The sequence below is a fragment of the Mobula birostris genome, chromosome 29 (genome assembly GCF_030028105.1).
Source record: "Mobula birostris isolate sMobBir1 chromosome 29, sMobBir1.hap1, whole genome shotgun sequence".
NCBI lineage: Eukaryota > Metazoa > Chordata > Chondrichthyes > Myliobatiformes > Myliobatidae > Mobula > Mobula birostris.
This window is the reverse complement of record NC_092398.1, coordinates 17068511-17081736: the sequence shown is the minus strand read 5'-3', so window position 1 is coordinate 17081736 and position 13226 is coordinate 17068511. Positions and strand designations below refer to the sequence as shown.

General features: G+C 44.8%; 2 protein-coding genes across 2 annotated transcripts in view; one reads left to right on the top strand and one right to left on the bottom strand.

Moving 5' to 3' along the window:
• The window catches only part of LOC140189991 (histone H2A type 2-B-like), a 647138-nt gene that overhangs the window by 67119 nt on the left and 566793 nt on the right, over positions 1-13226 (bottom strand). The gene's annotated exons all lie outside the window — the stretch shown is intronic.
• LOC140190088 (tectonic-3-like) overlaps positions 1-13226 on the top strand; it is a 78605-nt gene that overhangs the window by 46798 nt on the left and 18581 nt on the right. Inside the window, exons 10-12 of the mRNA XM_072246557.1 lie at positions 4396-4521; positions 8954-9045; positions 10056-10157. Of these exons, the coding sequence (XP_072102658.1) occupies positions 4396-4521; positions 8954-9045; positions 10056-10157 (320 nt within the window). The remainder of the gene's footprint in view (positions 1-4395; positions 4522-8953; positions 9046-10055; positions 10158-13226) is intronic.

Here is a 13226-nt window from a genome sequence, read left to right as displayed (position 1 = left end):
CACCAGTCCCTGGCACTGTATTCCAGGCATATGCCACTCTTTCTATATATAAAAAAAAACACCTAACTTCGACATCTCTCCTAATTTTTCCTTCACTCTCCCTACTGGAAGATGTCCTCCAGTACTAACATTGCCACCTTGGGAAAAACACTCTGGCTGCCCATTCTATGTATGCCTCTCATAACAATTCACCTTTGTCAGGACCCACTCCTCTTCCTTTTTCTCTGAAGAGAAAAGCCCTAGCTCATTCAGCCTTTCCACATAACATAAGGAATGTTTTCCAGTCCAGGTAGCTTGGGTTCATTTTGGTTGGATCTGGAGATGATATGAGATGAGAAATCTTTTTAAGCCAGAGAGTAATGAATATCTGGACTTCATTGCCATAGATGGCTGTGGAGGCGGAGTCATTTGCTATATTTAAAGCAGCGGTTTATAGGTACTTGATTAGTAAGGATATCAAAGATTACAGGGAGATGGTGGGAGAATGGGGTTGAGAGGGATAATAAATCAGCCTTAATGGAATAGCAGAGTGGACTTAATGGGCCAAAGGTCTAACTCTGCTCCTATTTCTTATTGTTTCACTATACTCATCACACTGCATGAAGAAGTTGCCTCTTTGGTCTCTTTTAAGTCCTGTTGCGCTCACATCAAACTTGGACTCTCTGGTTTTTGATTCCCTTTCAATGGGAGAAAGACCATAAGATATAGGAGCAGAATTAGGCCATTTGGCCTATTGAGTCTGCTCTGCCATTTCATCTTGGCTAATCCATTTCCCTCTCACCCCCAATCTCCTGCCTTCGCCCTGTATCCCTTCATACCTTGACTAATCAAGAATCTATTAACCTCTGCCTTAAGCATAAGACACAGGAAGAATTAGGCCACTTGGCCTATTGAGTATGTTCCACCATTCAACCATGGCTGATCCTTTTTTCCTTTCCTCAGCTCCACTCCCTGGACTTCTCCCTGTAACCTTTGATGCCATGTCCAATCAGGAACCTATCAATCTCTACCTTAATTAAACCCAAGAACCTGGCCTCCACAGCTGTCTGTGGTAACAAATTCCACAAATTCACCACCCACTGGTTGAAGAAATTTCTCTGCATCTCTGTTTTAAATGGACACCCCTTTATCCTGAGGTTGTGCCCTCTTGTCCAAGACTCCCCCACCATGAGAAACATTCTTTTCACATCTACTCTGTTGAGGCCTTTCAACATTCAAAAGACTTCAATGAAATCCCCTCCTCATCCTTCTAAATTCCAGTGAGTACAGACCCAGAGCCTTCAAATGTTCCTCATATGATAGCGCTTTCATTCCAGGATTCATGCTTGTGAACCTCGTCTGAACCCTCTGCAATGCCTGCACATCTTTTCTTAGATGAGGTGCCCAAAAACTGTTCACAATACTCAAGGAGCCTCAGTATCACATCCCAGCTCCTGTATTCTGACCTTTGAAATGAATGCTAACATTGCTTTGCCTTCCTCACCACCGACTCAACCTCAGAGTTAACCTTCAGGGTGTTCTGCACAAGGACTTCCATGTCCCTTTGCCTCTCAGGTTTTTGGATTTTTCTCTCCGTTTAGGAAATAGTCTGCACATTTATTTCTATTACCGAAGTGCATGACCATGTATTTTCCAACATTGTATTTCATTTGCCCCTTTTGGGCAAGAATGGGCAAATTCTTTTAATCTTTCGAAGTTCTTCTGCAGCCTACCTGTTTCCTCAACACTACCAGAAAAGGATCCTCGTATTCCCACTCGCTGCCTCCTACCAATCAGCCAATGCTCTAACCATACAAGTAACTTTCCTGTAATACCACGGGCTCTTAACTTGTAAACAGTCTCATGTGTGGCACTTTGTCAAAGGCCTTCTGTAAGTCCAAATATACAACATCTACTGCATCCCCTTTATTAATCCTACTTCTAATCTCCTCAAAGAATTCCAACAGGTTTGTCAAGCAAGATTTTCCTTCAAGGAAACCATACTGACTTTGTCGTACCTTGTCCTGTGTTGCCAAGTACTCCATAACCACATCCTTAACAATTGACTACAAATGACTTGGCTGCCGCAGCTGCTGGTGGCAACAAATTGTACAGATTCACCATTCTCCGGCTAAAGAAATTTCTCTTATCTCAGTTCTAAAAAGACATAGCTCTATTCTGAGCCTGTGTCCTCTGGTCTTAGACTCCCTCAAAATCAGAAACAACCTCTCCACATCCACTCTTTTGAGGCCTTTTAACACTTGATAGGTTTCAATGAAATCTCCCTCATTCTTCTGAGTTCTAGTGAGTTCAGGCCCGGAATCTTCAATGGCTTCTAATATGATAAGCTTTTCCATCTCAGAATCATTTTCGTGAACCTGTGTGTATTCACCCTTCCCATAGGCAAGGTGATTTTTTTTTACATCTCCACTAGGTCACAGGGATACTGGGTGTTAAGGAGGTCTTTTGACATGGTGGAATTTGTGACTGGGCATTCTGTCACACTCACCTCAATAATAAGCAAATGCTTTGAGAGGCTGGTCAAGGATTACATCTGCAGCTTGCTACCACCCACACTAGACCCCCTATAATTCACCTAACAACACAACCGATGGACAGATGATGCAATAGCTGCTGCTGTACATGCTGTCCTTACACATCCAAAGAAGAAGGATGCTTATGTTAGAATGTTGTACTTGGACTACAGTTCAGCGTTCAACACCGTAGTTCCATCCAGGCTTGATAAGAAGCTCAGAGTCCTCGGCCTTGACCCTGTCTTGTCCAGCTAGATCCTGGACTTCCTTTCAGATTGCCAGCAGATTGTAAGAGTGGGCTTCCTCACCTCCAACCCTCTGACTCTCAATACAGGAGCCCCTCAGTGCTGCGTACTGAGTCCCCTGCTTTATTTCATGTATACCCACGACTGTATTGTCACCCACAGCCCCAATCTGCTAATTAAATTTGCTGACGACACTACATTGATTGGCCTTATCTTAAACAATAATAAGGTGGCCTACAAGGAAGAAGTAATCTCTCTGATACAGTGGTGTCAAGGAAACAGCCTCTCCCTCAATGTCGCAAAAACAAAGGAGCTGGTTGTGGATTACAGGAGGAATGGAGACGGACTAACCCCTATTGACATCAATGGATCTGGGGTTGAGGTGGTAAACAGCTTTAAGTTCCTTGGCATCCACATTACCAAGAACCTCACATGGTCTGTACACATCACCTGAGTGGTGAAAAAGGCACAATAGCATCTCTTTCACCTCAGATAGTTGAGGAAGTTTGGTATGGGCCCCCAAATCCTAAAACTTTCTACAGGGGCACATTTGAGAGCATCCTGACTAGCTGCATCACTGCCTGATATGGGAACTGTACCTCCCTTAATCACAGGACACTGCAGAGAGTGGTGCGGACAGCCCAGCGCATCTGTAGTTGTGAACTTCGCATGATTCAGGACATTTACAATGATAGGTGTGTAAAAAAGGGCCCATAGGATCATTGGGGACCCAAGCCATCCCAACCACCATCTATTCCAGCTGCTACCATCTGGGAAGCGGTACCGCAGCAAAAAAGTCAGGAGCAGCAGGCTCCAGAACGGCTTCTTCCACCAGGCCATCAGACTGATGAAATGATGGTGACTTGAGTATACTCTCTATTGCATTGTTCTATTTATTATAAATTATTTTAAATTACTATGATTGCACACTGCACATTTAGATGGAGACGTAATATAAAGATTTTTACTCCTTATGTATGTGAAGGATGTAAGAAATAAAGTCAATTCAATTCAATCCTTCGTGATGCTACTGGCTTTTTTCTGACCCCTTTCCACATGTGTCCTTGATGACAGGTAGGCTGGTGCCAGTGATGCGTTGGGCAGTTTTGACTACCAGTTGTAGAGCCATCCTATCTGCCACAGTGCAATTTCCATATCGTGTAGTGATGCATCATGTTAGGCTGCTCTCTACTAGCCATCTGTAGAATGATGTGAGCATAGGTGTGCAAGATATAGTCCGGCTATCCATCTATAAAACGCTAGAGTCCCTGATGAACCAATGTCAATAACTCCCTTCCTCTTCTTGCTACTAGCTCTCCCCTCAGCCTCCACCACATCACAGAAAACAACAGAAGTTTGCTCTACCTCTCCTGATCCCACTCCTCATGGGTCGCGGTTCCCTACAAAGCTACCGACATTGGAGTCATGGGGCCACAGAAGGAAATGGGAGATCCTGGGGGGGAAATCTGTGGAGTAATGAGAGATATAGGCAAGCAACGCACAACACCAGGGGGTCAAGGTCGAACAGGTTGTCTGAGCTCTGAGGTGGCATTCCCACTGTCCAGCGCGTGAGACCAAGATTCAGGCTATCACAAAGCAATCATTGAGTGCATATTTCCTCCTCCTGTCCCTCCCAGGTGACCTACATGATAAGAAGTCGAGGCCGAGAAGGGATCGTTGAGGCAAACGTCAGCTTCACCTTCACGAATGTATCATTGACGGCCACCAGCATTCAGCAAACCTATCGCGTCTTCTTTGTAATGGTGAGTTCAGGGTCCAGAAAGTGACAGATTCAGATTTAGATTAATTTATTATGTGTACATGAAAAGATAAAGTGAAATGTGTCATCTGTGTTTACACCCAACACAGCCAAGAATGTACTAGGGGCAGCCCGCAAGTGTCGCCATATATTCCAGTGTTTTGCAATGCTTGACAGAACAACACAGAGGACAATAAAACAGAGCTATAGCTGTGAAACAAGACCTGTTCCCTCCTCCTTCACACCCATGCCGGCTTGTCTAGTGCATGCTAAGTTGGTTTTCTGCTTAGTCACACCTAGCTGCAACTGAACATACCCCTTTTTCATCCAAGTATGTCTCCAGACACTGGTCCCTGACTTCACTCTTGGACTTGCAGAAATTCAGAGACCCGGGCTCTGGTTATCAGACCTCGATGTCTGGACTTCTGATTGATGATGAGGCTTCGATCCAGACCTCCGATCAGCCTTTAAGGCCTCAATCTAGACCTCTAATCTGCCTTTGAGATTCGATCTTCAGCCCAGGACGCACAGATGATGGCAGGAATCAAATGTGAACAGCAATCACAGAGTTTGTATGAGGGGTGCGTGGGGCCCTTCATAATGCTGTTTGCTTTACGGATGCAGCGTGTGGTGTAAATGTCTGTAATAGCAGGAAGAGAGACCCCGATGATGATCTCAGCTGAACTCACTATCCACTGCAAGGTCTTGCAATCTGAGATGGTGCAATTTCCGAACTAGGCAGTGATGCAGCTGCTCAGGATGCTCTCAATACAACCTCTGTAGAATGTGGTGAGGATGGGGGTGGGAGATGGACTTTTCTTAGCCTTTGCGGAAAGTAGAGACGCTGCTGGGCTTTCTTTGCTATGGAGCTGGTTTTGAAGGACCAGGTGAGATTCTCCGCCAGGCAAACACCAAGAAATTTGGTGCTCTTAACGATCTCTATGGAGGAGTCATCGAAGTTCAGCGGAAAGTGGTCGCTCCGTGTCCTCCTGAAGTCAACAACCATCTCTTTTGTTTTGTTCACATTCAGAGGCAGGTTGTTGCTCTGCACCAGTCCATTAGCCACTGTACCTCCTCTCTGTATGCTGACTCATCGTTCTTGCTGATGAGACCTACCACGGTTGTGTCTATAACAGATCCATGCTGTTCCTGCTTACTGCTGGGAGTTGGGGGAAGGGGTGTTTATAAAGGTCACTACTCTACTAGATCATTACTGGGGATTACAGACCCCTGTTCTTCTCATTCCTTATTGAAGATTACAGAGTTCTGCTGTTCCGTTTCATCACTGGGGATTACTGACCCCTATTGTTGTCTTTCATTGCTGGGAGATTACAGAACCTTGCTGTTCTGGTTCAGAACTCGGGCATGACAACCCCTGTTGTTCTAGTTAATCCCTGAGCATTACAGTCACCAGCTATTCCATTCCATCACTGAAGTTTATAGACTCCAGGTACTCTTGTTCATCAATAGGGGATTACAGACCTCTGCTGTTTAAATTCATAAACTGGGGGAATCACAGACTCCTGCTGTACGAGTTTATCACTGCGGATATGTGTAGGCATCTGTATATGCATATATGTGTATGTATGTGTAATTATGTACTTATATTTATTTATTTTGCAATAAAGCCATTCCACACCAGCAACTCCATACCCCAATTAACCCTAACCTAATTAGGGGCAAATTGTGGTGAATTTGTGGAACTTGTTGCCACATGCAGCTGTGGAGGCCAGGTCATTGGGTGTATTTAAGGCAGAGATTGATGGGTTCTTCACTGGACGTGGCATCAAAGGTTACGGGGAGAAGGCCGGGAACTGGGGTTGAGGAGGAGATCGAAAAAATCACCAGCCATGATTCAAATGGCGGAGTAGACTCGATGGGCCAGATGGCCTAATTCTGCTCCTATGTCTCATGGTCTAATTACAATGACTAATTAACCTATGTGGATGTGTCTTTGGATTGTGGGAGGAAACTGGAGCACCCAGAGAAAATCCACGCATTCCACAGAGAGGACATACAGAGACAGAGCACCTTTGGAATTGAACTCCCAAAGCCTGGAACCTCCCAAACTCTTAACAGTGTCATGCTGACCACTATGTTACCGTGGTGCTTATTTACAGATGCTGGTTTTATTACTCAGTGCCGTGACTATGATCTTGATACTTAGCGGTAGCACGACGCAGCTCAGAGGATTGGAGTTTGGTGTTCGATTCTGGTATCATCTGCAATAAGTTTGTATGTCCTCAGTGTGAAGGACATGGGTTTCTTCTGGTGCTGTTGTTTCCACCCAGAGTCCAAACATGTACTGGATAGTAGGTTAATTGGTCTTTGTAAATTGACCTGTGATTAGGCTAGTGTCAGATGGGTGGGTTGCTGGGTGGTGCGGCTTGTTGTGGTAGAAGAGCCTGTTCTGTGCTGTATCTCTAAATAAATAATTTCTGTGTCGTGAATTTCAGAACCTTGCTAACTTGCTTCTATATTTTGGGTTTGCTAACCATTGTTGGTATAGTTCAGTAATAGACTTTCCAGGCCCTTGTTACACTCAGTGACCACTTTATTAGGTACACCTACACACTTGCTCATTAATGCAAATATCTAATCAGCCAATCATGTGGCAGCTAGTGCCCGTGTTGGAGCTGGCTGGGTTCACAACCTTCTGCAGCTCTGTCTTACCCTGTGCAGTAGCTCCTCCACCCTAGGCGGTGATGCAACCAGTTTGAATGTTCTCCACGGTACATGTATAGAAATTTGCTAGAGTCCAAGTCATCTCACTCAGTGGCCATTTTGTTAGGTACACCTGCTTGTTAACACCAATATCTAATCAACCGATCATGTGTCAGCAACTCTAAGTAAAAGCATGCAAGCATGGTCAAGAGATTTAGTTCTTTTTCATGTAATGCCCTGCTTTATATTTTTTTACTGTTATGCTGTATGTATTTCATTTTAGCAGCTTTGTGTGAGCTGCTTGTTTTTATATTTCTACTGTTATGCTGTATTTATTTCATTTTGAGCTGTTCTGTGCGAACTGTTTGTTTTCAGCTTGTGTTTGGGTTATTGTTGAAGATAAAAGAGGAGGAGAAATGTGTACCATCCAATTAGGATGGTTGAATTGAAGGGGATGTTTCTCTGGTGAGGGACACTAAGGTTGGGCTTGGGGTTTGTTTTTGGTTCGAGAGAGATGAAGAGAGAAGAGGTTGTAGGATTTGACCTGGAGTGGGACTGTGATTCGACGAAGCCCAGGGTGAGATTGATTGAGGATCGGTGACTTGGGGAAACTGTGAGCGCCATCTTGTGCACATTAGACTGTTACATTAAAATGGGCCCTTTTCTATTTTGTTCTTTTCTTTACTAACCCTTTAGTCATCTTAAGAATTATAAAGATAAATCTTAATTGTATGTGGTATGCGGTCTGTTATTTTGTGACACTCATTTGTAACAAGGTAGTGAATTACACAGCATCCACAGGAACAAGGGATTTGGGGTAGGCTCGCTCCTCAATCTCACAAGTTTGGCAGGGCCAGAGATTGTCTTGCCTAGACTTATTCAGCCCAGGAAACCAGGGTGTTTCATTGAAAACAACCATTAGAATGGGGAAGGAATATGCTTTAAGTGACTTTGACCGTTGAATAAGTGTTGGTGCCAGACAGGGTGGACTGAGTATCTTAGTATGTGCTAATCTGCTGGGTTTTCATGGACACCAGCTACTGGGCTTTATAGAAAATGGCGTGAAGAACATAAAAGATATCCAGTGGGTGTCAGTTCTGTGGACAGAAGAACCTGTTGATGAGAGAGGTCCGAGGAGAATGGCCAGACTGGTTCAAGCTGACAGGAAGGCAACAGTAACTCAAATAACCATGCGTTGCAGCAGTGGTGTGCAGAGGAGCATCTCTGAACATGTAACACATGAAACCTTGAAGTGGATAAGCTACAGCAGCAGAATATACCAGAAACATACAGGACAACACTCAGTTGCCACTTTATTAGGTACCTCCTGAACCCAATGATGTGCCACTGAGTGTATTTTGATTCTGTGTGTGTGCTCTCCATTTTTCTTATTGTGTGAAGAAGGTTGCTGATGTGAGCATGAGTCCATGCACTTGTGGTGTTAAGTATTTTATTGACTTGTTTTGTTCGCCTTGCTGTCTGTTATAGTCCACCGCTGTGATTTCGGCATTGACATTAAGTTGTGGCAGTACCCTTGTAGTTGTGTTTCAGCCTTGTAAACGAAACCATGCTGATTCAGCTTGTCTCTGACTCCCTCTTGAGCACTGTCCTGGGATGTTATAGTCAGTTGAAGCTTGCAGACTGCCTTGGTCTGTCAGGAGTCCTCCTCTGTTGACCCTTTTGTTGGCTTAAGTCATGCTGGAGTTTGATTGGGTGATTTGTGTGTTGTGGCTTTCCATATTAATGCAGCAATATCTTTTCTCCATGTCCAGGATTCGGGGAACAGCACAGTGAAGAGACGGAGCGGAAATCCCGGTTACCTGATTGGGAAGCCCATTCTGGCCTTCAGAGGGGAGGACTCTGCATATCCATTTTCCATGCGGGATGGATGGGAGACAATGATGTGGTCCATTGAACCAGGTCCTGCATTAGAGCTACCCCAGGGCAGCTGAATACTGGGCTTGGATAGTTACCACTGTGGGTCAGGCCACTGTGTTTCGCCAATCTCCCAAGGATGCCGAAATCCCAAGGAGGAGGACATTGGATATTGTCAGTGTTCACTGGATCTCTTGAGGAACAGGGCACTGAGTTGGGTCTGCCCCCACTGGATTCCCAGTGGAATTGGGCACTGGGCTTGGTATGACTCCACTTTATCCCCTATGGCAATAGGGTGGGTTAATCTGCACTAGACCCTCGGTGGCAGCTGTCATTTCCTCTGTAGTGGTTCAGTCTGCGCTGGATCCCCAGTTAATCTGCGCGGTGTACTGGCTCAGGCTCCACTGGGTCCCTAGTGGTACAGGAGTCTAGTTTGTCAGTTGCCACTGTACCCCATGTGGAACTGGGCACTATTCTGCATCTGTCTCTGCCTTGTCCCCAGTTGAACCCAGCACAGATCCAGTTTAGTCTCTGCTGGATCCCTAGTGGAACAGGACCCTGGCTGATCTGTATCCACTGGATGCTCAGGGAACAGGTTACTGTGTTATGCCGGTCTCCACTGGATCCGCTGTGGAACATGACGCTGGGGTTGCTCAAACTCCACTCAGTGCCCATGGAATAGGTCACTGGGTTGGTTCAATTACCACTGGCTGCTGAGGGAGCTGGACACTGGGATGGTTCAGTCCCCACTGGATCTTAAGTAGAACTGGACTGCACAAGTCTCATATGCAACCATTGGGAAGTAGTGTAGGTCTGACTATTGTCAGTGGGCAAGTTTGCCTGTCCCCAGTCACCGACCTATTTGTATTGGGGTGGGAGGGTGGAGGTAGGTATGGAGAGTTGGGCAGGTTGTGTGGAGGGCTTCTGTCCCTCATGCAGGTCTGGGCCTGTTGTCCCAACACTGTCTTCTACTCTGGATTCCTTAACCTGTCCTGACACCAGTCTGAGTATCCTGCACAGCGAGATGGATGGATCTTGCTCCCCAACCCTGAGGACAGCAGTGGTCTACCGGCACAACATGAGGGCTGGCTGCTGGTACAGGTGAGGGGTATGGGGTGGGGTGTGTAGGGGTGATTTTTTTGGTGGTGGGGCTGCCAGTGAGGGTTGTGGGGGAGGGGAGCTGCAAATGAAATCAAATTATTTTGCTTCAAGTTCACTTGATTGAGCTCTGCCAAGAGCACGGAGAGCAATAAGATTGTACAGCACAAAATTAGACCCTTCAGCCCATCAGTATCTGTGCAGACCCTTGTTTATTTCCCCCATCTACGCTAATCCTGTTTGCCTGCCCTTCCTTGTTCATGCCCTTCCACACTTCACCTATTTTAATGTCTGTCTAAATGTCTGTTCACCAACTCCAATCAGGGAACAGGCTGTGTAGCATCCATGCCAGGACCACCAAACTCAACAAAAGTTACTTTCCCTAAGCTGTAAGGCTGATCAACCCCCTCCCACCACTATCCCACCCTTCCACCACCTCAACCATTTTTGCACTACTGATTTAAATTATCTATTTTAAATATATACAGTAAATCCTACTTTTTCTATTATTACGTGTTGCATTATACTGCTGCTGCAAAGTCAACAAATTTCACAACGTATCCCGGTGATATTAAATCTGATTCTGATTCTAACCATTAACCAACCAAACCGGTAAATCTTTGGACTATGGGAGGAAACCCACGTGGTCACGGGGAGAACGTGCAAACTCCTTCCAGGCAGCGATGGGAATTGAACCTGGGTTGCCTGTACTGTAAAGCAGTTTGTTAACCACTATGTGACCGTGCTGCTCCATTAGCAATTAGCATAAGTTATTACAGCTGCAATGACCCGGTTCAATTCCCACTGTTGTTGGTGAGGAGTTTTTATGTTCACTCCGTGAGGTTTCCTCCTCACAGGGAGAAATAAGAAAGGTATGACCACGTTAATGGGGTTGTATTACAGACCACCCAAACGTCCTGGAGATTTAGAGGAACAAATTTGTAAGGAGATTGCAGACTGTTGCAAGAAACATAAAGTTATCGTAGTAGGTGAATTTTAACCTTTCACATATTGATGGGGAGTCCCGTAACGTAAAAGCACTATATGGGATAGAATTTGTCAAGTGTATTCAGGAAAGTTATCTTCATCAGTATGTAGAAGTTGCAGTGAGAGAGCGTGTGATACTGGATCTGCTAATAGAGAATGAGGCAGGGCAGGTGACAGATGTTTGTGTAGGGGAACACTTTGCATCCAGTGACCACAATGTCTTTAATTCAAAGTAAGTATGCACAGAGATAGGTCTGGTCTGTGGGTTGAGATTCTAAATTGGAGAAAGGCCAGTTTTGATGGTATCAGAAATGATCTGGCAAGTGTGGATAGGATAGGCTGTTTTCTGGCAAAGGTGTTCTTGAACAGTGGGAGGCCTTCAAAACTAAAATTTTGGAAGTACAAAGCTTGTACATGCCTGTCAGAATAAAAGGTTAAGATTACAAGTGCAGGGAACCTTGCTTTTCAAGAGATATTGAGGCCCTGGTTAAGGGAAAAAACGACGTGCATAGCAGGTAGAGGCAAGTAGAAACACCTGAGGTACTTGTGGAGTACAAGAAATGCACGAGAGGACCCAGGAATCAAATCATGAAGGCTAAAAGAAGGCATGAAGTTGAAGGAGAATCCTAAGGAATTCTATAGATATGTTAAGAGCAAAAGGATTGCTTGGGATGGCATTGTTCCAGAATGGTAATCCATGTGTGTAGCCAAAACATATGGGGGAGATCTTAAATGCATTCTTTGCTCAGGAGGTGGACGCAGAGTCTACAGAAGTGATGCAAAGAAGCATCATCTTCATGGATCCTCAACAGATTACAGAGGAGGAGGTGTTTGCTACACCGACGCAAATGAGGGTGGATAAATCCCCAGGGCCCAACAAGGTGTTCCCTCTGGACCTAAGGCAGGCAAGTGCAGAAATTACTGGGGCTTGAGCATAGATATTTAAAACATATTTAGCGACAGGAGATGTACCAGAGGATTGGAATATAGCCAGTGTTGTTCCCCTGTTTAAAAAAGGTCCTAAACAGAAACCAGGAAATTAAAGGCCAGTGAGTCTGACATCAGTTGTGGGAAAGTTATTGGAAGATATTCTAAGGGATCAGATATATAAGTATTTGGATAGACATGATTAAGGACAATTAGCATGGCTTCATACATGGTAGGTTATGTCTAATCATCTAGAGTTTTTCGAGGAAGTACTAGTAAAGTGGATGAAGGCAAGGCAGTGGATGGACTTTATGTCTACATGGACTTTAGTAAAGCATTTGTGATTTGGCATTTCACAATATCTACATGGACTTTAGTAAAGCATGGGAGGCTGGTCAAGAAGGTTCAGTGCTCAGCATTAAGGATTAGGTAGTAAATTGGTTTAGACGTTGGCTCTGTGGGAGAAACCAGAGAGTAGAAGTAGATGTTTGCCTCTCTGACTTGAGGCCTATGACTCGTGGTGTGCTGCAGCGGTTTGTGCTGGGTTCTTTGTTGTTTGTCATCTAAGTCAATGATCTGGATTATAATATGGTTAAATGGATCAACAAATTTGGAGATGATACCAAGATTCAGGGTGTTGTGGACAGTGAGGAGGCAATCATGGCTTGCAGAGAGACCTGCATCAGCTGGAAAAATGGGCTGAAAAATGGCAGAACGAATTTATTGCAGAGAATTGCGAAGGTTTGCACTTCAGTAGGACCAACCAGGGTAGGTCTTACACAGTGAATGGTAAGGCACTGAAGGGTGTGGTAGAACAAAATGTTCTGGGAATACAGGTATATAATTTGCTGAAAGTGGTGTCACACATAGGTAGGGTCGTAAAGAAAGCTTTTGACACACTGGCCTTCAGAAATCAATGTATTGAGTACAGAGGTTGGGATGTTGTGTTGAAGTTGTATAAGACATTGGTGAGGCTTAATTTGGAGTATTTTGTGCAGTTCTGGTCAGAGAAATTGTAAACAAGGTTAAAAGAATGCAGATAAAATTTACAACAGTGTTGCCTGGTCTGGAGGACCTGAGTTATAGGGAAAGGTTGAATAGGTTAGGACTGTATTTTTTAGAACATAGAAGATTGAGAGGAGATTTGATAGAGCTAAG